The sequence below is a fragment of the Chelonoidis abingdonii genome, chromosome 2, assembly GCF_003597395.2.
Source record: "Chelonoidis abingdonii isolate Lonesome George chromosome 2, CheloAbing_2.0, whole genome shotgun sequence".
NCBI classification, from domain to species: Eukaryota; Metazoa; Chordata; order Testudines; family Testudinidae; genus Chelonoidis; species Chelonoidis abingdonii.
This window is the reverse complement of record NC_133770.1, coordinates 133,099,252-133,119,606: the sequence shown is the minus strand read 5'-3', so window position 1 is coordinate 133,119,606 and position 20,355 is coordinate 133,099,252. Positions and strand designations below refer to the sequence as shown.

The following is a 20,355-nucleotide window of genomic DNA, read 5'->3' as shown; positions in this document are numbered from 1 at the left end:
TCAAATGGCAAGTACTGTATGGTATGTTGCAGCTCAGGTGGTAGGCCGGACACTTGCAAACATGATATACGTCGCATGGCTATGCCACAGGTGACCGTTCTAGCTGCTGAATCGGTGGCATCTAGTGAGGCTTGTAAGGAGGTCCTCGTGACCCTCCTCCCCTCCTCTAGGAGAGCTGTAAACTCCTGGCGGGAGTCCTGTGGAACCAACTCGGTAAACTTCCCGACCGCCTGCAGGTATTTTAACTGTATCTGCTTAAGAGGGCTTGTTGGTTCGCCACGCGGAGCTAGAGGCCTCCGGCAGAGTAGATCTTTCGGCCCAACAAATCCATGCGCCTGGCCTCCCTCGATTTTGGTGCGGAGGCTTGTTGGCCATGACGCTCCTGTTCATTGACTGATTGTACCACCAATGAACAGGGAGCAGGGTGCACATAGAGGTACTTATACCCCTTAGAAGGCACCATGTATTTTCATTCTACTCCCCTGGCTGTGGGTGGAATGGAAGCCGGGGATTGCCAGATAGTGTCCGCTCTAGCCTGGATGGAACAGATGAAGGGGAGAGCCACTCTGGTTGGTGTTTCTGCAGATAATATGCTAATCACCGGGTCCTCCACCTCGGGAACCTCCTCTAGTGGAAGGCTGATATTCTGGGCGACACGCCGCAGAAGATCCTGGTGTGACCGGAGGTCAATCGGAGGTGGCCCCGACGATGATGTGCCCGCTACCGCCTCATCCGGGGAAGAGGAGGATGACAGCCCTGGGACGAGTGGGTCCTGGACTGATGCTTCATCCTGGGGGACCTCCGTCTCCGGAACATTATGCTGCTCCGGTGCGTGTGCACTGGTTTCTTCCGTACCGGGGGGGGGAGGGCTACTGACTGTGGCCTTGGGTGCATGGTGCTCTGAGTGACCGGAGCATGAGGGGCCCGTTGGTTCACCTTGGGCTTGATGATAGGCCCAAGGTGTCCAAAAAGACCACTGAGGAGGTCCATGGTCTGGGTGGGCCTGCGTATCTGAAACCCCATAGGAGGCACTGTCCGTGTGGGAGGAGGCGGACGGATGATGCGAAGGCCATGGAGGAGCTGAAGTCGATTGGACCAGGTCTCTGCGTCCATAGAACTCATCTCTGTGCAGCACCGGCGAACGGTACTGGGAATCGTGGTGGTGCCGGGAGCGGGAGCGGGACCTGCGACCAGCACGGTGCCGGGAGGTCGACAGGTGCCTTACATCATCATGCCGGGATCGGCTGTGAGAGGTACGGCGGTGCCAGGATCTGGACCGGTGCTGAGAGTACCACGATGGAGACCGGGATCTCGAGCGGTGCCGCGAGTACGACCGGTACCGGGACGGAGAACGGTACCGGGACTGCGAGCGGCGCCAGGATCGGGAGCGATGTCGGGACTGAGAGTGACCGCGGGATCTAGATCGGGACCGACGGCGTTCGATGGTGCCCAGGGAAGATGGTCGCACCATGGTGGGCTTGCCCAACGCCTGAATAACCCGCACCAGCAGTGCTGGGGGTTGGGGTAGCTCAGTCTCTGTCAGATCAATTAGGTCCCACGCCGTGGAGGTCTCCGGCGTGGAGGACACGACGAGCTCAACCGCAACGTGCGCCAGGGAGCTGGTAGGCATCGGACGCAACAGCTCCTGTGAGACCAGAATCAACGGTGCGGAGACAAGCGGTGTTGCGGCAGTTGACGGTGCCGGCCGGTCTATCTTGGATGTACACTCTGACTGCGGTGTAGCTATAGGTGCCGCAGGAGCCTTGTGTCTCTTGCTCCTCGGGGAAAGGGAGCGGTGCTGGCAAGAGGGTTGGGTCGGTGAAGGGTGGTGCCGAGGAGCCTTTACTGGAGCCGGGCGCTCCGGTGCAGAGGAGGCACTTGCTCCCGGTGCCGGAGTCGGTGCCGAGGATGGAGGAATTAGAGCTGCCTCCATCAAAAGTTGCTTCAGGCGAATGTCCCGCTCTTTCTTTGTCCAAGGCTTGAAAGCCTTGCAGATTTGGTACTTGTCCGCAAGGTGGGATTCGCCGAGGTACTTCAAACAGGAGTCGTGCGGATCTCCTGTGGGCATCGGCCGATGACAGGCCATGCAGGGTTTGAAGCCTGGTGAACCGGGCATGGGCCCCGGTACCGGGGGAAGGAGAAGGGGCGAGCCCCCGATCCTCTTTAACTATATACACAAACTATAAGAACTACTAATCTAAATGCTAACTAGAACTATAGAAAACAAACTATGTACACAATAACTATATAAACGAGCGAATCGCTAGGGAGGTGGAGATCAGCTAAGCCGTGCTCCACTGTTCCAACAACCGACATGGGCGGTAAGAAGCAACTGAGGAGCGGATAGGCCAGCAGGGGTATATATCAGGCGCCACTCCAGGGGGCGACCTGCTGGCCCACCGAGCGTTGCTACGATAAAAAGTTTCCGACGAACGTGCATGCAGCGCGCGCACATCTAATTGGAATGGATATGAGCAAGCACTCAAAGAAGAACCAAAAGTCCCAGTAGAGCATCTGATGATGAATGCTTCTCTATGGCATAGTGCTGTGTGAACACATGGTTGATGTGTAGGTTGCTGGTTTGCAGATGTCCATAATAGGCACATTGTTGAGGAAAGCTGTCAACGTAGAGTGCTCTGGTGGAGTGTGTGTGGATCCCCAGTGGGGGCTGTAACTATTACTGGCAATAACAAAAGTCAATGTAGCCGGAGATCTATTTTGACAGCCTTTGTTTGGATATAGCGTATCCCTTAGATCATTCAATGATGGAAAAAATAACTTTGGTGACTTTCTGAAAGACATCCAGGATATGAAGAACTGCTTCTAATTTCTTCCCATGAGGTTTTGGGAAGAACGATGGGAGATGGATGGGTTGGTTCAAATGGAATGATGAACTTATTTTAGGTAGGAGATTGGGATGTGGTCATTGGTGTCACGTTGCACTTCATATGTTTTATGGAAATATGCTAATGAGTGTGAATATAATGTAACTGGAATATGCTTCATGCAAAAGGTCTCTTGTAAGGTATCATTATAAAGCTTATAATCTACTGAGTGTTCATACTATTTGTATGTATGTATCATTCTTGTATCTAAAACTAGAAATATGAAGTATAACTCTGAAGTCTTGTTGTAATTATGCAAAGTGTGAGCCATTAATTGTTGTTTAGAATCTTGATGGCTCCCATTGACTAGAGCGATTGGTTGTAAATGGCTCTGTTTACCTGCAAGCCTTCCTGCATTCCTGTGAGTCAGGCTGGGAAGACCAGAGGCTTGAGGTTTCGCAGGACATGTGACCATTTCACCTGCTATTGGAATTCATCTTAAACCTGGTGCTTTTCCATTTAGAAGGATGGGAGGGGACACAGAGAGACAAAAGATTCCTGCCGTGTGCCAAAGCTATAAAAGGGGATGGAAGAGAACAAAGTGGGCTGCCAGTCATGAGAAGTCCCCTAGTTACCACCTGAGCTGAAACTAACCAGTACTGTACAAAGGGAAAGGATTGGGACAAGACTAAGGAGTCTAGTCTCTGAAAGAAGCTTATTGGAACATCTCTGAGGGTGAGATTTACCTGTATTCAGTTTCATAATGTATTAGGCTTAGACTTGTGTGTTTTATTTTATTTTATTTTTATTACTTGAAACCACTTAAATCCCACGTTTTATACCTAATAAAGTCACTTTTGTTTATTAATTAATCCAGAGTAAGTGATTAATACCTGGGGGAGCAAACAGCTGTGCATCTCTCTCTATCAGTGTTATAGGGGGCGGACAATTTATGAGTTTACCCTGTATAAGCTTTATATAGAGTAAAACAGATTTATTTGGGGATGTCATTGGGAGCAGGGTGTCTGGGTACTGAAGATATGAGTACTAGCTGAGCTCTTTTCAGTTAGGTCTGCAGCTTTTGGGGCACGGTTCAGACCCTGGGTCTGTGTTGCAGCAGGCTAGCATGTCTGGCTCAACAAGACAGAGTGCTGGAGTCCCAAGCTGGTAAAGAAAATGGTAGTTTTCAAAGGTCGTTTCAGCACATCAGGTGACAGTCCCAAGGAGGTCTCTGTGACCTAGCCCGTCACAATAGGATAACTTTGTTTTTGAAAAATATTGTATGTGTGGTGAGGGGTGTCATGAGGTTCCCAGTTCTACAACTCATCAGGCAGATGTGATAGCAACGAGGAAGACTACCTTCACTGAAAGGTGGAGAAGTGAACGTGTTGCTAATAGGTCAAAAGTGGCCACCATAAAACATTGCAGCACCAGATTGAGTTTCCATGATGGAGTAGGCGCAGATATTTCTGGGTGAAGGCTATGAAGACCCTTGAGGAAGCGTATAGCGGGAGAGTAAGTGAAGATCAAGAGATCATCTACTTAGTGAGGGAATGGCGTGATTGATGCAAGACGCACTCTGATCGAGCTCACTCAGAGACCAGATTTCTTGAGTTCCAGTGTGTAACCCATTACTATTAATAAAGGAGAGGTCGTTGCTATTGTTTGCCTATTCTGGCACCAGGTATGGAATTTCTTCCATTTGCACAGGTAGGTAATCTGTGTAGTAGATTTTCTGCTGTTTAAAAGAACGTCCCTTACCTCCTCTGAATAGGTCATTACATGGTCTCAGAACCATGGAGTAGCCATGCTTTCAGGTGTAGTCTTGCCAAGTTTGGGTGGTAGATCTGTCCTGCATCCTGAGACAGGAGATGAGGAAGAGTGCATTGTGAGCACACAGAAATCTTCAAGAGGTACGGAAAACCACATTAGTCTGGGCCACGTGGGGGGCTATCAAGGTGACTCTGGAGTTGTTGGTCCTTATCTTGTGTATGACCCTGGCTAGAAAGGGGAGAGGGGAAATCATACAGTAGACGTGCATCCCATTTGAGGAGAAAAGCATCGCTTAGAGAACGAGATCCAAGTCCTGCTCTGGAGAAGAAGCATGGGCACTTAGCATTCTGGGTTGTCGCAAAGAAGTTTATAGTTGGGAACCCCCGTGTCTGAATATGTTCTGTAGTACCCTGGTGTTCATTTCCCACTCGTGGTTCTGGGAAAATTTTCTGCTCAGTGCGTCTGCAGTAGTGTTTTGGCATCCTAGTAGATAAAAGGCAGAGATATCAATGTGGTGGGAGATTCACCAGTTCCATAGGAACATGGCTTCTGTGCATAGGGAGTATGACCGTGCCCCTCCTTGGCGGAACACATGATGTTGTCCGTCAGCACCTTTATGGCCTTGTCCCTGGTCATGGTTAGGAAGTGTGAGCATGCATTACGGACTGCCCACAGCTTCAGTAGGTTTATGTGTAATGTTGATTCTGACGGGGACCAGCAACCTTAGATTGTGTGGTTGTGCCTCCCAACTTAGCAGAGAAGTGTCCATTATGAGTATCATCGATGGAAGGGTCTGCACAAAGGGAACTCTCCTGCAAACGTTGTGCGGTTGAGTCCAGAGAATTTTTTACTTTGGTCGGCATCGTAAGATGCTTGTTTGTACTGTGTCTGTGTGGAATATATACTGTCCTGAGCTTGCTTTGTAGGCACTGTATGTGCAGTCTTGAGTGTTTGACGACAAATGTCATTGCTGACATATGGCCTAACAGTTGGAGGCAGGTCCTGGCCAATGTCTGCAGGCTGGCTTGCGTTACAACAATTAGGTGGACTAGAGTGGAAAAATCTGAGCTAGGGCAGAGAGGTTGTAGCATCTAGAGCAGCGGTAGGCAACCTATGGCATGGGTGCTGAAGGCAGCATGTGAAATGATTTTCAGTGGCACTCACACTGCCCGGGTCCTGGCCACTAGTCTAGGGGGGCTCTGTATTTTAATTTAGTTTTAAATGAAGCTTCTTAAACATTTTTAAAACCGTATTTACTTTACATACAACAATAATTTAGTTATATATTATAGACTTATAGAAAGACACCATCGAAAAATGTTAAAATGTATTACTGGCATGCAAAACCTTAAATTGAGTGAATAAATGAAGACTCGGCACACCACTTCCAAAAGGTTGTCGACACCTGATCTAGAGAGTTGAGGTAGGCCCCAATGAACTCCAGTCTCTGCACAGGTGTGAATGTTGATTTTTCTTAGTTTATTTGTAGCCCTAGTTGTGTGAAGAGAGCTACTGACTTTTGGGTAGTTTCGACTGCCTCTTTCCGAATTGAGGCTTTGAGTAAGCAATCTTACAGATGGGGAATATTATGACTCCTTGTCCGTGGAGGTGAGCTGCCACCACTGCAATGATTTTTGAGACTACATGTGGAGCTGCAGATGAGCTGAAAGGGAGTACTCAGTACTTGAAATTACCTGTTCCCAGAACAAAACTGAGAAACCTCCTGTGTGAGGGATGTAACGTTATGTGGAAATATGCATCATGGAAGTCAAGAGCTGAGAACCAGTCCCCTGTTCTAGTGGTAGAATTATCACTGCTAGAGGGGCCATCCTAAATTGCTGGGTCTTCATGGATTTGTTGAGTTTTCTTAAGTCAAGAATGGGCCACCATCCCCTGGTTTTTTTCTGGGTTAGAAAATAATGGGAGTAGAAACCCTTCCATCTATGTTGTGTTGGTACTGGTTTTACTGCACCTAGGCATATGAGTTGGTTTACCTTCTGTTGCAGTAGGTGCTGTGAAAAGGGTCACTGAAGAGGGATGGGGAGGGAGGGTTGGTTGGGGGGATGGAGGTAAATTGGATGCAATAGCCAGTCTTGATGATTTCTAATGCCCATTTGTCTGATGTGATTTTTTGCCACACTGGGTGGTATGAAATCAGATGGTCTCCGAATGGATGGATGGGTCTAACAACAGAAAAAGAAGGAGATGTCTCTGATCCTCAATCAAACCTTCAAAATTGTTGTTTAGAGGGAGTTGTTGGGACATCGAGGACTGAGAAAGGAGTGGTCTCCATCTTGAGGGTCTCTGTCACTGCCTTTGTGGGTCATATTGCCTCTGAGGTTGGGTGAAAGGTGTGGCTCTAGATCTTTGTGTCAAGTAATACTTCCCGTTTGTTCTTTTGTGTAGACATGCATATGTCCAAGGATCTCAGAGTCGCCCTGGAAGGGACTCATCCTTTTTGGCTGCAAACAGCTTGAGTCCTTTGAACAGGAAATCCTTGACAGTTGTTGTATTTCTTTTGGAAAACCCGAGAAGTGAAGCCAGGAGGCTTGTCACATTACTATGGCTATAGCTAAGGGTTAATGTTTCTTTTACCTGTAAAGGGTTAACAAAGGGTACCAAACACCTGACCAGAGGACCAATCAGGAAACCGGATTTTTCAAAGTGAGGGAGGGAACTTCTGGGTGTGTTTTGTCTTTGTTCTGCCTGTTTGTTTTCTCTCGGCTATGAGGGAAGAGCTTTTTTTTTTTTCCCCCTATCTCCAAGCTTCTTTCTACCTTCTGTCCCAAGTTTGGAGTACAAAAGGAAAAGCAATAGGTTTATAGTGTATTTTGTATTTACATGTGTGGAGTTGCGGAATGTTTAAATTGGATATCTTTTTTAATAAGGCTCATTATTCATATTTTCCTTTAAGCAATAGCCCCGTGTTATGTCATCTTGAGCAGTGATCATGTCATGTGTTTTTTCTTTTTTTAAAACTTGTTGGATTTTCTTTTCCTAGTTAAGGCAAGGGGATAGGAATCTCTGTGCCAGGAGTACTGTCTCTCTCAGGGAAAGACTGGGAGGGGGGAGAAGAAGGAGGGGGGAAGGTAAATCGTCCTCTGTTTTGTGTTTCAAGGGATTGAAGCAGGGAAATCTCCTAGTATCCCCAGGCCGGGAAAATCTGGGAGAAGTAAGAGCAGGAAGTGAAGTGGGTATTTCCCTTTGTTGGAGGCTCAGGGCATCTGAGTCTGGGGGTCCCCCAGGGAAAGGTTTATCAGGTACCAGAATCGCTGATTTGGTGGCAGCGAGATAAGATCCAAGCTGGTAATTAAGCTTGGAGGTTCATGCTAAGCACCCAGATTTTGGACGCTAAGGTCCAGATTTGGGACAGAGGCTTATTACAGGAGGCTTGTCACATTACTATGGCTATGGCAATGGACCAGGCCCCCGCATCTGGGGCTTCCAGTGAAGTTTGTAAATCTGTGCAAGCTAAGATCTGACCCTTGGATATGAGGGCTTTAAATTGTTACCTGAGGACAAAAAGGACGTGCTATAGCAAGGAGGCATGACCTCCCTCAGAGAATAATTTGGAGGGACCACAACCAGCCCCCTGGTGGATAGAGCCTGGAAGGCCATGCCTGGCCCAGTGGAAGCAGAGGAGTAGAACAGGAAGTACAAGAGGTGGGCCATGCAGCTCAGTTGAACTGCTGAGGGAGACACATACTTCTCCCCCAATGCAGCAGTTGGATGCCGAGAAGTACCTCTGCTGCCCTGAGGACTTGCCCAAGCTTCCAGCCACTCCAGACACCAAGTAGCTGCTGGGAATACCATTGGCCATAAATCCCAGTGAGATGGAGGATGACCCCAGGATCCAAGTACACCTCGAGAGGAGGGGAGGAAGTAGCCCAGGGACTGCTGACTAGTCCGGCTATCCAGGTCAGTGTGTTACAGCTGGATTCCCCACTGAGCCAGAGGTTCAGAGGGTCCAGGTACGGAGGGTAATGGAGAATGCCTTGACTTCTCCCTGTGTGGACCAGGAGGCTTAGGATAGTGTTAGCAGAACGCTGCCAATGGGTCCCAATAAGCCCACTGTAGTGGGAATGGCATTGGTGGCAGCATCCATGGGAATCTGTTCCATCCTTGAGTTTCAGTTCTGGGATGGTATTTATGTAGCTCTAGAAATAGATTTCCCCTTCATCATCATTCTCGTCACTGGATAAAGGAAGAGCTGGTCTGGGTGGTGTGGTAAGTTGGCACAGTACCAAGTGTGCTGGAGTAAGGTCAGTACTGAGGAGTGGAGATTCTGGTGCCGAGATGAAACGTTTTTTATGTCATAGAAATGGCTGTGGTGCTGAAAGCATCAGTATCGAGGAGGGTGTTGTTGATAGCACTGGTTGCCTTTACTGCGGTTGTCGATGCCAAGAGTCGTGTGCTATACGCTGTGGAGGCAGAAGGTGGTTGTGATGTTCTGTAACTTGGGGGAACACCCAGCACCCCCATGTTCATCCTTATAATATGACTGTGTGGTATCTAATGCAAAGTTTGTCATGTTAGGTGTCTTCAGAAGGCTCATGATGCACTGAGCATTACTGTTATAGTAATGTTATAGGTTGTAATTTCATGTATATAATTATGAGGCTGAAAATGTGTCCTCATGGCTTAATGCAAGCCCAGGCAAAAACTCTCCAAGAGCAGAGGGGCAGTTCACACCTCAACAGAGCAGGTATGGGACAAACCCAGCACATCCTCACAGGAACAAAGGACACTGGCCTAGACAACAATGAAGGATCTGTTGGACTCTTGAGTAAGTCACCCCCTTTCCTTTGGTCAGTTTGAGATTGCGATGAGGAAACACTCACCAGACTCTGGACATGAGGGAAGAAAGGATATGATAAAGGGAGAGACGTTTGCCACGCTCTTCCTCTCTCTTCCACCTCCATCTACACACATCACCACCAGGCAACTGAAGCACTGATTAAAGAGGATGGCCTGGCTGAAGGGCAACCAGCCAAACTGGTGAGATGCATCTAAGTTTGTAAGGGCATTGAAAGTGTTAAGATCAGCTTAGAATGCATTTTCCTTTTATTTCATTTGACCAAATCCGACTTATGCTTTGATTTATAATCACTTAAAATCTATCTTTATAGTGTGATGTTCCCAACTGACGTGGGTCTAGCAGACTAGTAGAAGGGAGATCTACTGGCAACTGGATAAGCAGTTTTCTGTTCCCTGAGTGACCAGAGCAGGGGCTGCTCCAGGCTAATGAGAACACCTGACTCCAATTAACCTGCTATGAGTCAGGTGAGGCTGTTAAGCACCTGACTCTAATTAAGGCCCCTCTGATGCTATAGAACGGCTCACTCCAGTCAAGCCAGAGGAGAGGAAGCGCATGCAAGGAACTGGGAGCAAGAGGCAGGCAAGAAGCTGAGAGTGAGTAGGCATACTGCTGGAGGACTGAGAAGTACAAGTGTTATCAGACATAGAATCATAGAATATCAGGATTGGAAGGGACTTCACATCAGGAGGAAAGTCTAGTGGTGAGGACAAAGAAGGTATTGGGAGGAGGCCATGGGGAAGTAGTCCAGAAGTTGTAGTTGTCACGCAACTGTACCAGGAGGCACTCTAGATAGCTGCCGTCCACAGGGCCCTGGGCTGGAACCTGGAGTAGAGGGCAGGCCTGGGTTCCCCCCAAACCTCCCAACTCCTGATCAAACACAGGAGGAATTGACCTGGACTGTGGCTCCTACCAGAGGGGAAGGTCTCTGGGCTGTTTCCCGACCCAGAGGATAAATCTGTGAGGCGAGCAAATCCGCCAATAAGTGCAGGATCCACCAAGGTAGAGGAGGAACTTTGTCACAGTAGTTAATAAATCTGTTTATTCTACCTGAAGTAGTGTGTTTGGTTTGAAGCATGTCAGAGACTCCCCTTGGGATAATAAGCCTGGTGCATATTAATTTCTTTGTTAAATTGCCAAACTCATATAAGCTTGCAGTGTCCAGCGGGCATAACTGGACACTGCAAGATGGATGCTCCTAGGGTTGTGTTAGGACTAGAGATATTGACTAGTCTCATTCGGTTGCACAATCCAAGGAGAAGTTTACATGTCAGAGGCTGTGCATGAGCAGCTCAGGTGTGGGAGTTCTCACAGCAGAGCAACGTAAGACTGGTTCCCAGAGTCAAGGATTGGAGTGATCTAGCAGATCACCAGTCTAGAAAAGACCAGAGGGGAATGTCACACTGGTGCCACAGAGTAGCACTGCTGAGCAGCTTGGTGCTGCATGTTTGAATGGCTTCAGTGGTACCAAGGGAAGGATGGCAGGTTTCCCTTTTTTGCCTTTTTCTGAGCCAGACACTTAGGGTCTTTGGCTCACACAGTACCCATGGTACCGGATGGTCATGCTGCCTGAAGTAGATGGTCTCAGTGCGGCCAGTACTGATGGAGTCTGAAGTGTTGGGGAATGACTCTTTTACATGGGCTTCTGAGAAGGGGAGATCAGTCCCCGTTTCTCTGTCACCTTTTTAGAGGAGTGCTCCTTCCTCTGAGAGGGTGATGGGGAACCTCTGTCAGATGCTGCCATCTCAAACTGAGGGCAGTAGAGAAGGAACTGAGAGAGGGTTGGTTGGAAAGTGCTATGTAACCGCTCGAGGCAGTGCAAGACAGGGACAACGCATGAGCGACCCAATCAGGCACTACTAAAAATCTCCAATTAAAAGTGCAAGGGCACAGATTCACCTAAAGTGAAGCAACCACAGGGACACTCTTCAAAGAAGAACTCCCCTTTATATAGGCATCTGCTCTCTTTCATGCCTGGATGTGAAGAGGAGCATCGTGGAAATAGAAATGGACATGAAAATGTGGCATCCTGGCAGTTTGCACAGGTTTTGTGGCTCTAGAGCCAAGAGAATTATTAAAGAATTAGAAAACATACCTTACAGTGACAGACTCATAGAGCTCAATCTATTTAGCTTAACAAAGAGAAGGCTAAAGGGTAACTTGATTACAGTCTACAAAAACCACATGGGGAACAAATATTTGATAATGGGCTCTTCAGTCTAGCAAAGAAAGATATAGCATGATCAAATGGCTGGAATTTGGAGTTAGATAAATTCAGACTGCAAATAAGGTGTACATGTTTAACACTGAGGGTAATTAACCAGTGCAAAAATGTATCAAGGGTCATGGTGGATTCTCCATTACCAGAAATTTTTAAATCAAGACTGGATGCTCTTCTAAGAGATATGCTCTAGGAATTATTTTGGGATAGTTCTATAGCCTGTGTTATGGTCAGACTGGATTATCACGATGGTCCCTTTTGGCCTTGAAATCTGTAAGATCTTTTCTTAAAAATAGCGAAGCAAGATATCAAAACCTTTTTCGGAACTGCTCTTATTTCCAGACTCCAGGTAAGAATAAATTCCACAGTACTTCCTTGAGGTATATGCTCTGGCAGAGCTGCTCCTGCGGAGTGGAGAAATGGAAATTAATTAGTTAATTAATTAAAGCCAGCAATAATGTCACAATGCATTTGTTCTTTAAAGAAATATCAGAGTTAAACTGTACTCCATATTCTGAATTATTGGCATTTTTTATTAAATACCTAGTCAATATTCTCTAGTGAAGAACCTACCACAGAACTCAAGCTTATTGAAAGTGTGAAATAAAACAATAGGGTTTGCTAGGAGCCTTATTGCCACCTCCCATGTGATGGAAAAATCTCCATGGAGAGAAGCTCTCCAGTTTTCCCCTATGCTCTCCATTACGATGGGAGTGTTTGGGAGCTCTATGGATTGTGGAAGCTGCAACTCTGTCACATCCCACTGACCACTAAGGTTATGTTTTTACCGCAGTTAGCTCAAGTTAACTCCTCTCGAGTTAACCTAGTTACAGCAAGTGCAGTCACACTGCAAAATAGCACTAAAGCTGCACAGAATGACTGCTCATCAACTGCTAATACAGTATGAGGTCTTACCCTCAACTCAATGGGATTTCTCTTGAGGGGAAGGCAGGATTAGGGAGGAGAAATAGGGCAGGGACACAGACCCCTTCCTTTTGCCTCTGACTTTTCTCAGCCTAGTTCGCTCCCTGAAGCAACATCATCCACTGCAAATGTCTCAGGAGGAGAAGCAGAGCTGAGGAAACAATCTCCTCAAAAGGCAAACACAGCCTTTGGACCTGGCTGGGAATTAGACAGACACATTACTGAGCCCATTAGTCTGAACATCTGAAATAAAGTCTGACATTTCCCTCCGAAAAGACCTGTACCTGCAAGGTCTGGCTGAGCCATTGGCCAGTCAGAGGGCAGAACAATCGTGGGGAAACTTCAGAGGGGGGGCAAATCTCTGCTGCCAGCGACTGACAGGTCCAGTTCTGCCCCCAAGATGCAAACAGTGTAAAGTACCAACTGGAATGGATCTGTGGACCTCAGTGCACAGAATGGAAAATTTCTTAACAATAATTTCTGCTAGCACAGAAAAATTCACAGACCACAATTCTGGACATCTGGGCTTCTCTCTGCAGCTCACAGAGGCGGATCAGTGTTTTGGCACCCTATGCTCTGGCCACATCTCCTCTACTCCCACTATTGCCAAGCTATAAAACTTACATAACATCATTAGCAGATATTCCAGAGATAATGAAATAACTATGTACATTAGACCAAGGAAGACAGTCATATGGTAACACTTTTATTTAGTATATGACTCTTAAGTTACGAGCCATCCAGGGTGGGTAGAAGATGCTGCGAGCAGAATGAAAATTATCAATAAGAAATCTGTTCTACAGCACAGCATCTCCCACAATCCTGAATGCTGGGAAGTAGTGAGCAGTGAATAGATGTAGGGAGGGTTATGAAACAAAAGCCTGGTAGGAAAGAAGTATCCCTCTTTTTGCGAGCTCTCTCAAAAGCCTATTTCTGGGCCACTGCCTGCAGCACTTACCTGCCAAAGGAGGTGTCTGCAGAAGATAAAAGGTCCACCTTGTAGTGTTTAATGAAAGCGTTAAATTGTAGACCAAGTGACACTCTGTACATTAAAGTGGCACCTTGGAACCCCCATATTCACCACTGTGATATGATTATATATGTTTTGTACAAAGTATGCCTTGTGAGGTATCATTTTATAAGTTTTGATCTGTTGAACAATAATAATCTGTTGGATAGTCTGTATTATCATTGTATGTGAAATTATGAAGTATTACTATAAGTGTTACTGAAATATATTGTGAGGTTGGGTACACCCACAACCAGCCTTTCAGTTACGACAAAGGAGTAGCCATCAATAGCCAGACAGTTGTTATTGGCTCATCAACACACAATCCACTATCCCAGAGGCTTATAGAGAAGGCACATGCACAATGGAAACTGCTTGACCAATGGGAACTGCCTGACCCCCACATAACTGCAAGGATCTTTCTAGTAGATGGAAGAAGGAATAAAAAGGGAGACAGTGCCATTATCAATGGGCCTCTCTCCCCCACATCTCGACAGCTGGAAGAATGTCTACAAGACAAAAATTTGAACTAGGGAAGTTTGATCCCAAGTTGGCAGTTATTCCCAGCCTTTGTATTGAGAAACTATAGCCTGTTTTTACCTTCTGTCAGGGTGAGAAAAGCTGTTAGATTCAACTCTTGCTTAGACTAAAGTTTAGGATTTAGAATGTGTTTACACTTTTTATTTTCTTAAGGTAACTCTCTCTGACCTTTATGCCTACCACTTATAATCACTTAAAATTTTTCTGTAGTTAAATTTATTTTAATGTTTTATCCTTACCAGTGAGTTTGTTTAAAGTACTTGGGAAATCTCAGCTCAGGTTACAAAAGCTGGTGCATGTCCACTTTCCTTTGGCAAAGTGGCGAACTAGCTAATAAACTTACACTTGCCAGATATTTGACCAGTGCAAAACGGTACAGTTCTGGGGTGCAAGACTGGGGAGCTGGCGGGAATTGGCCAGAGCCTCCCTATTGATGATTTATGACTGGCTGGGAGATCATTCATGAAACTCAGTTGGGTGTCTGTGGATGTTTGTATGAGTGCAGTGCCTATCAGAGGCCTAGAGCTTGACATCAGCATCAGATGCTGAGGGCACCCAGGTTGGTTAGATTGCAGGGCTCAGTGGTCCCACAGTCCAGGTTGCATACTGGAAACCTCATTACAGCTGCTCCGCAAATTTCTGAAGTGGACACATTTGGTCATTCTGCCATGAGGTTGCTAAGGAACTCAGGAAGTGAGATTTGATTCCTTCTGGGACAAGAATCTCTGATGATCTGTAGGCTTCCACAATACATATTCTAATCCACCTAACAATGGAGAACTTGAAAGCTCTGAGTCCCTGCATTTCAGGTGGAAGGACACAAATAGGGAGCCCAATATTCTTGTGGAATCTATATCCTTGAGATAGAGATCAGAAGAGTATTGAAAACCTAAGCTGTGCCACACTTTTTCAGTTGGATGTTGTGTTTTGGACAGAATAAAAGAATCACAACCTGTTGGAAAGTATGGAAAGAGGGATTTACTTTAGGAAGACAGGATTCTGGTGGCCTTAGCTCCACCTTATCCTTGTGTAACACAAAGTAAAGCTCCTGTATAGATAAGGTTGCCAGTTCCAACACTCGCCTGGCAGACATGACTGCTACTAGGGAACAAGTGTTAATAGATAAATAAAAGGCCAACAATGAAGTCAGAGTCTCAAAACTAATGGAAGGTCCCACTTTGGGAATAGCTACCTGACTGCTGGTGTGGCTTATCAGACTGCTTAAAGCAATGTGGCTATTTGTGAACTGTCTGCCAGGGAGTCCGAGGATTTTGTGAATAGCCTGATACTAAGAGCAGACATTTGACATGCAATGATACTGGACTGAAGGCCTCTGTCCATGCCTTCTTGGAGCAAGTCCAGAATGGTTGGAATCTGTATTCCCTGTAAGCTACCTGGTTGGGCAGCCGCTCAGGAGAAATTCAAGTGCTGCCCAGTTGATTAGCAGAGTGTGCACATCCAGCAGCATGTGTTCAGGTGCCCCTGCCCCCACTGCTTTGCAGCCACGTTGCTATCCTGCTGCTGCTCCCGGAACCCTCCTGCTGGCTGCACAGAGTGGGTGAGGGAGAGGAGAAGGGGGGCTGATGTTAGGGTGTCCATCTCCCCCACCCCTGTATCTCATCTAGAGCAGGGGAGAGGGGACATCCTGGGTAGGATGACTCAGAGCTGCTGCAGTCTGAGGTCTGAACTGTGAATGACTGAGTGCCATTCTTAAAGAGACAGCACCCAGTTTCTGAGACTTCCCCAGCAACCAGCTCACACAGTCCCTGTCTCTCTCTCTCTCCTCCTCCCCCCGCTCATGTACCCCATCTCTGCAGAGTGGGGGACGGGAGACAACAGGGCTCAGGACAGAGCAGGAGAGCCTTCAGTGAGTGCCTTAAAGAGACAGCACATGGCATTTTCCAGAAGCTTCCCCAGCAGCCAGCACACACACTGTCTCCAAGTCACACACACTTTCCCTCTCTCTCTCATACACATACAGATTCTCTTTCACACTCATCTCCCAAAACATATCTGTATTATTATTGTTGTTACTTCTTCGTACTTCTTGCAATGCACATATATTCTCTGTAATTTTATTCTTTCAAAGTGCTGTTTTAATTTTTTGACTGGTCAATGCATTTCATAATTTTTATTTCTCTCTTATGCTTAAATTTAATTCTTTGAGTAATGAGTTCTAAAATGCCTTCTCTGTCCTGGCTGAAGTAATTATCCCTATGGTAACTTTTTAAATATATATATTATATCTAGGTTTTTTGTTTCTACTGTGGCACACATCTGGACATACCTCAGTGCACATAAAATTTATTCCGCACATGGATGGAGAAAATTAAAGGGAACATTGGTTGGAATTCCTGGAATTCTGTAATTTCCATTGTGCTTTTGGCAATAGTCATTGACTCTGGACAAGACACTTTTAAAGTCGATACTCTCCTAGCTGTAAGCAATGCCTTAATGACTCCTGAGGACAGACCAAAACCTTCTAGTGCTTCCCTCACAATACCCAGACTGTTTGTTGAAGCTGGTTTGGATCCGGATAAGGAAGAGGACTTTGCAAGAGGATGCCTGGTATCCATGGAAACTGGAGTACAGACTCCAGTCTCAGCCCTGTTAGGTCTAAGAATCAAGGTCTCTTCAGCCAATGAGGAGTTATCTGTATCACCTGCGGCCTGTTCTAATTTTATTTTTCAGTAGTGAAAAGGGTGGAAACTTGTAAGATATGTCCTGCAGCCATCCGTGCGATAAGGCATCTGTCCCCATCGATCTGGAGTCTATTTCCCTTATGAAGTATTTTGGCCTATTTGCATTTGTACAATTCATGGACAGGTCCGTCAAAGAAAGGCAAAACATCTGAATGATGAGATTGAGGAGTTTGAAAACCTCCTGATTCTGGCCCCTCTAAGACAGTCTGCCTTTTGGTTTAGGTCCCCTTTGATGTGGTTCGCTCTGAGCAAAAGGAAGAACTGTTCCACCCACCTCATTATTTTCATTGTAGTGCTGAACTCGTTGGTCCCTCTGGTTGTTCAAATATACTACCATAGTCATATTGCCTGAATGAACCAGGACATGGTCGCCTTTTAGGATGGGCTGGAACATTTGCAGAGGTAGCTTAACTGCTCTCAACTCTCCAAGGTTTATGTTGTGAGCCTTTTCCTTTTAGCTCCAGCAGCCCTGAGCTATTTGGGTCTCCCAATGAGCTCCCCAGCCCTCCAGACTGGCATCAGGTGCCAGGACTAAAGGACCTGGAAGGCAGATGGATATGTCTTTGCAGACATTATTGTGGGCTGGCCACCATTGTAAGGAGTTGAATACCTGTTTTGGAGCCCCTATTTGATCTTTCATGTGTTCTAGTAAATGGTGCCAAATCTTTTAGCATGAAGGCTTGAAGATGTCTGATGTGTGATTGTGCCTGTGGAGTGATCCCTATGCACAAACACTGGGCAATCTAGCAGCTGGAGGCATAATTCTATGGTAGACCTCCTACGGCTCCAGAGCAAGAAAATAAATTTCTGAATTGAGCCAGAGAATTTTTCTTGGTACTGATAACGAAGCTGTGCTTCTCAAGGAAAATCAACATCCATATCTTTTAGCATCCAAACAGAATAACTTGGACTTGCCATTATTTGAATGTGGTCTGGGGAAAAACAGTGGTAGACTAATAGATTGATTGACATGGAAATGAAAAATTACTTTTGCTAAATTTTGTGCGAGGACAAAACTACTTTATGAAAACTGTAAATGGAAGATTAGTCATTAAAGCATGAAGTTGACTAACTTTCCTGGTTGATGTTATTGCTATAATAAATGCAGTCTTAATCCAAAGATGAAATAGAGAATAAGAAGATAAAAGTTCAAAAGATGAAGACAATCTGTGACAACATTGTTTGAATTTCATGAGGGGGTATGCTCTCTCACAGGGGATAAAGATTTAATAACTCTTTCAGAAACCTTTTAACATTATGCAAGAGTATAGATCTATTGTTATACAAAATGGTACAACTGTGGCTAAATATACCCCAAAGCAATGTAATAGATAAACCTTTATTCTTTGGAAACAGCAAATAAATCTAATATAGATTGAATAGGAGCTGACACAGGATCAATACCCTTATCTGACACCCACAGTGGAAATCTTTTCCATTTTAAATCATAACCTTTCCTAGTTGGTTGTCTTGTAGAATTAAGTAAAACATGTACATCTACAGAGACATTTCCCTAATTTTGTCAGAATCCTATTGCTCACACTATCAGACCCAATGAAAGTAGACTTGGATGATAAACTTTTCATTGCTGCTGTGATAGAAGGTCCAGTGACAAAAAATAGGCATCTGTAGTTCCCTTTCAAAGGAAGGAACAAGACCGTCTACCACTACTGTCTTGGCCACGCAGGGGTGACAGGTATCATCTTGGCTGATCTTTACAACCTTCAACATTGAAGAGAATGGTGGGAAACTATACATTAGATCTGTACCCCAAAGAGGAGGATTGCATCTGTTCACTCTTGTTCTTGAACAAAAACAATGCATTTGGTGTTAAATCTTGTGGCACATGTCTATACACCTCTACCTTGATATAACACGAATTCAGATATAACACAGTAAAGCAGTGCTCCAGGGGGACAGGACTATGCAATCCGGTGGATCAAAGCAAGTTCACTATAATGCAGTGTCGGAGAAAAACTCGGTTCTCACTTTTTGTTTGGGTGCAGCAGAGTCACATATTTTATTATTTCTCAAGCAATTGCAATTGAGGGAGAGAGTGCCCTAGGACACAGGGTCGCCCCAGTCCTAGACAGGTCTCTCAACAGGTAAACAATTACAGCATTTACACCTTTTGTTACAGACAATAATAAGCAACAGCTGCATTTTGTTTATACATAGACCATCCTGCTGTCTTATTTTTCTCACTTCTGTTTAGATGCCAGTCTACATATTTTGTTATCAGTGCAAGGTCGCAACAACTTCTCACATAGTTCTTTCCCACTCGCCTCACACCATCCTCGCTTCTACAAATCTCGCATCATTAGGGTTACAGCTGGCCTAACTCTTGCTAACAGCTAGCCTGACTCTTGCTAACAGGCTGTCATGCATTAAGATCCTCTACAAATCCCTGTCAGTTTTCTCTCTACTTCCACAGCAGTTTCACCTATAACTCGGTAAGATTTTTTGGCTCCTGAGCACATCATTATATCGAGGTAGAGGTGTATTTGGAGTGCCCAAAATAACAAAAATGTCCCAGATCACAGAGTCTTTTGATGACCATTCATACATTTGGGAAGAGTCTCTGCTTAGCTGATGAGCTAACTGGTTGAGAGATCCTGCCACATGCAGAGGTACTGCGTAAATCTCATGAAGTATACACCAATCCCAAAGTTTCATTGCTTCCTTGCAAAGTTATCAGGAGCAGGCTCATCCCTGTTTGTTTACATGACATATTGCTGTCATATTATCTGTGGCCATTTGAACCACAGATCCTTGTATTTGAGGGAAGAATGAGCTGAGTATCAAATGAATTGCTCTTAACTCAAGAAAAATGAGATGAAGGTGACACTACTGCTTATTCCAGAGATTTCTTGTTACAAGATTGTTGAGGTGCACACATCTAGCCTGTTTTTGAGATGTCTGTTTTAATTATCATGGAAAAAGAAGAAGGCTGAGCATCACTCCCCTCCATACATTTTCTTGGTCCATCCACAACAAGAAAGTTTTCTGGATTTTCTCTGGAACATTATTAGATTCACATTTGTATTTCCAGGTCTGAAGCTTCTTGCTAACCAGTGTTAAAGAGGTCTCATCCTTAGTATTACAAAGCTGTGACTCATGTTGCTGATGCCATAAGAACCAGCGGGGAGAGGAAGAACTTTAAAGATGGACTCTGAAGTAGAGAACGATTGGTAGATTTCATCTTCAGGAATTTCTCACACAGAAGGTAAGATTTTGCCATTTTGGAGTCAAGAAATGCTCCTAAGAAAAGGATATTTTGTGAAAATGTCAGTAGAGATTTCTTTTTGTTTCAGAAATGCCAATCTTTGGAACAGAGAATATATGAATTGAGTGATTCCAGTCAGTCAGTCTTTGGAAACTGCTTTTAGGAGCCAATCATCTAAATCCGGAAAAAAAGACGGCTACTCACCTTTGTAACTGTTGTTCTTCGAGATGTGTTGCTCATATCCATTCCAGTTAGGTGTGCGCGCGCCGCATGCACGTTCGTCGGAGAAACTTTTACCCTAGCAACACTTGGTGGGCCG

General features: G+C 45.5%; 1 protein-coding gene across 5 annotated transcripts in view; it reads right to left on the bottom strand.

Moving 5' to 3' along the window:
* MTRR (5-methyltetrahydrofolate-homocysteine methyltransferase reductase) overlaps positions 1–20,355 on the bottom strand; it is a 152,825-nt gene that overhangs the window by 65,525 nt on the left and 66,945 nt on the right. For all 5 annotated transcript variants that reach the window (XM_032786521.2, XM_075062670.1, XM_075062671.1 and 2 more), the window contains one exon: positions 11,951–12,039. In XM_032786521.2, the coding sequence (XP_032642412.1) occupies positions 11,951–12,039 (89 nt within the window). The remainder of the gene's footprint in view (positions 1–11,950; positions 12,040–20,355) is intronic.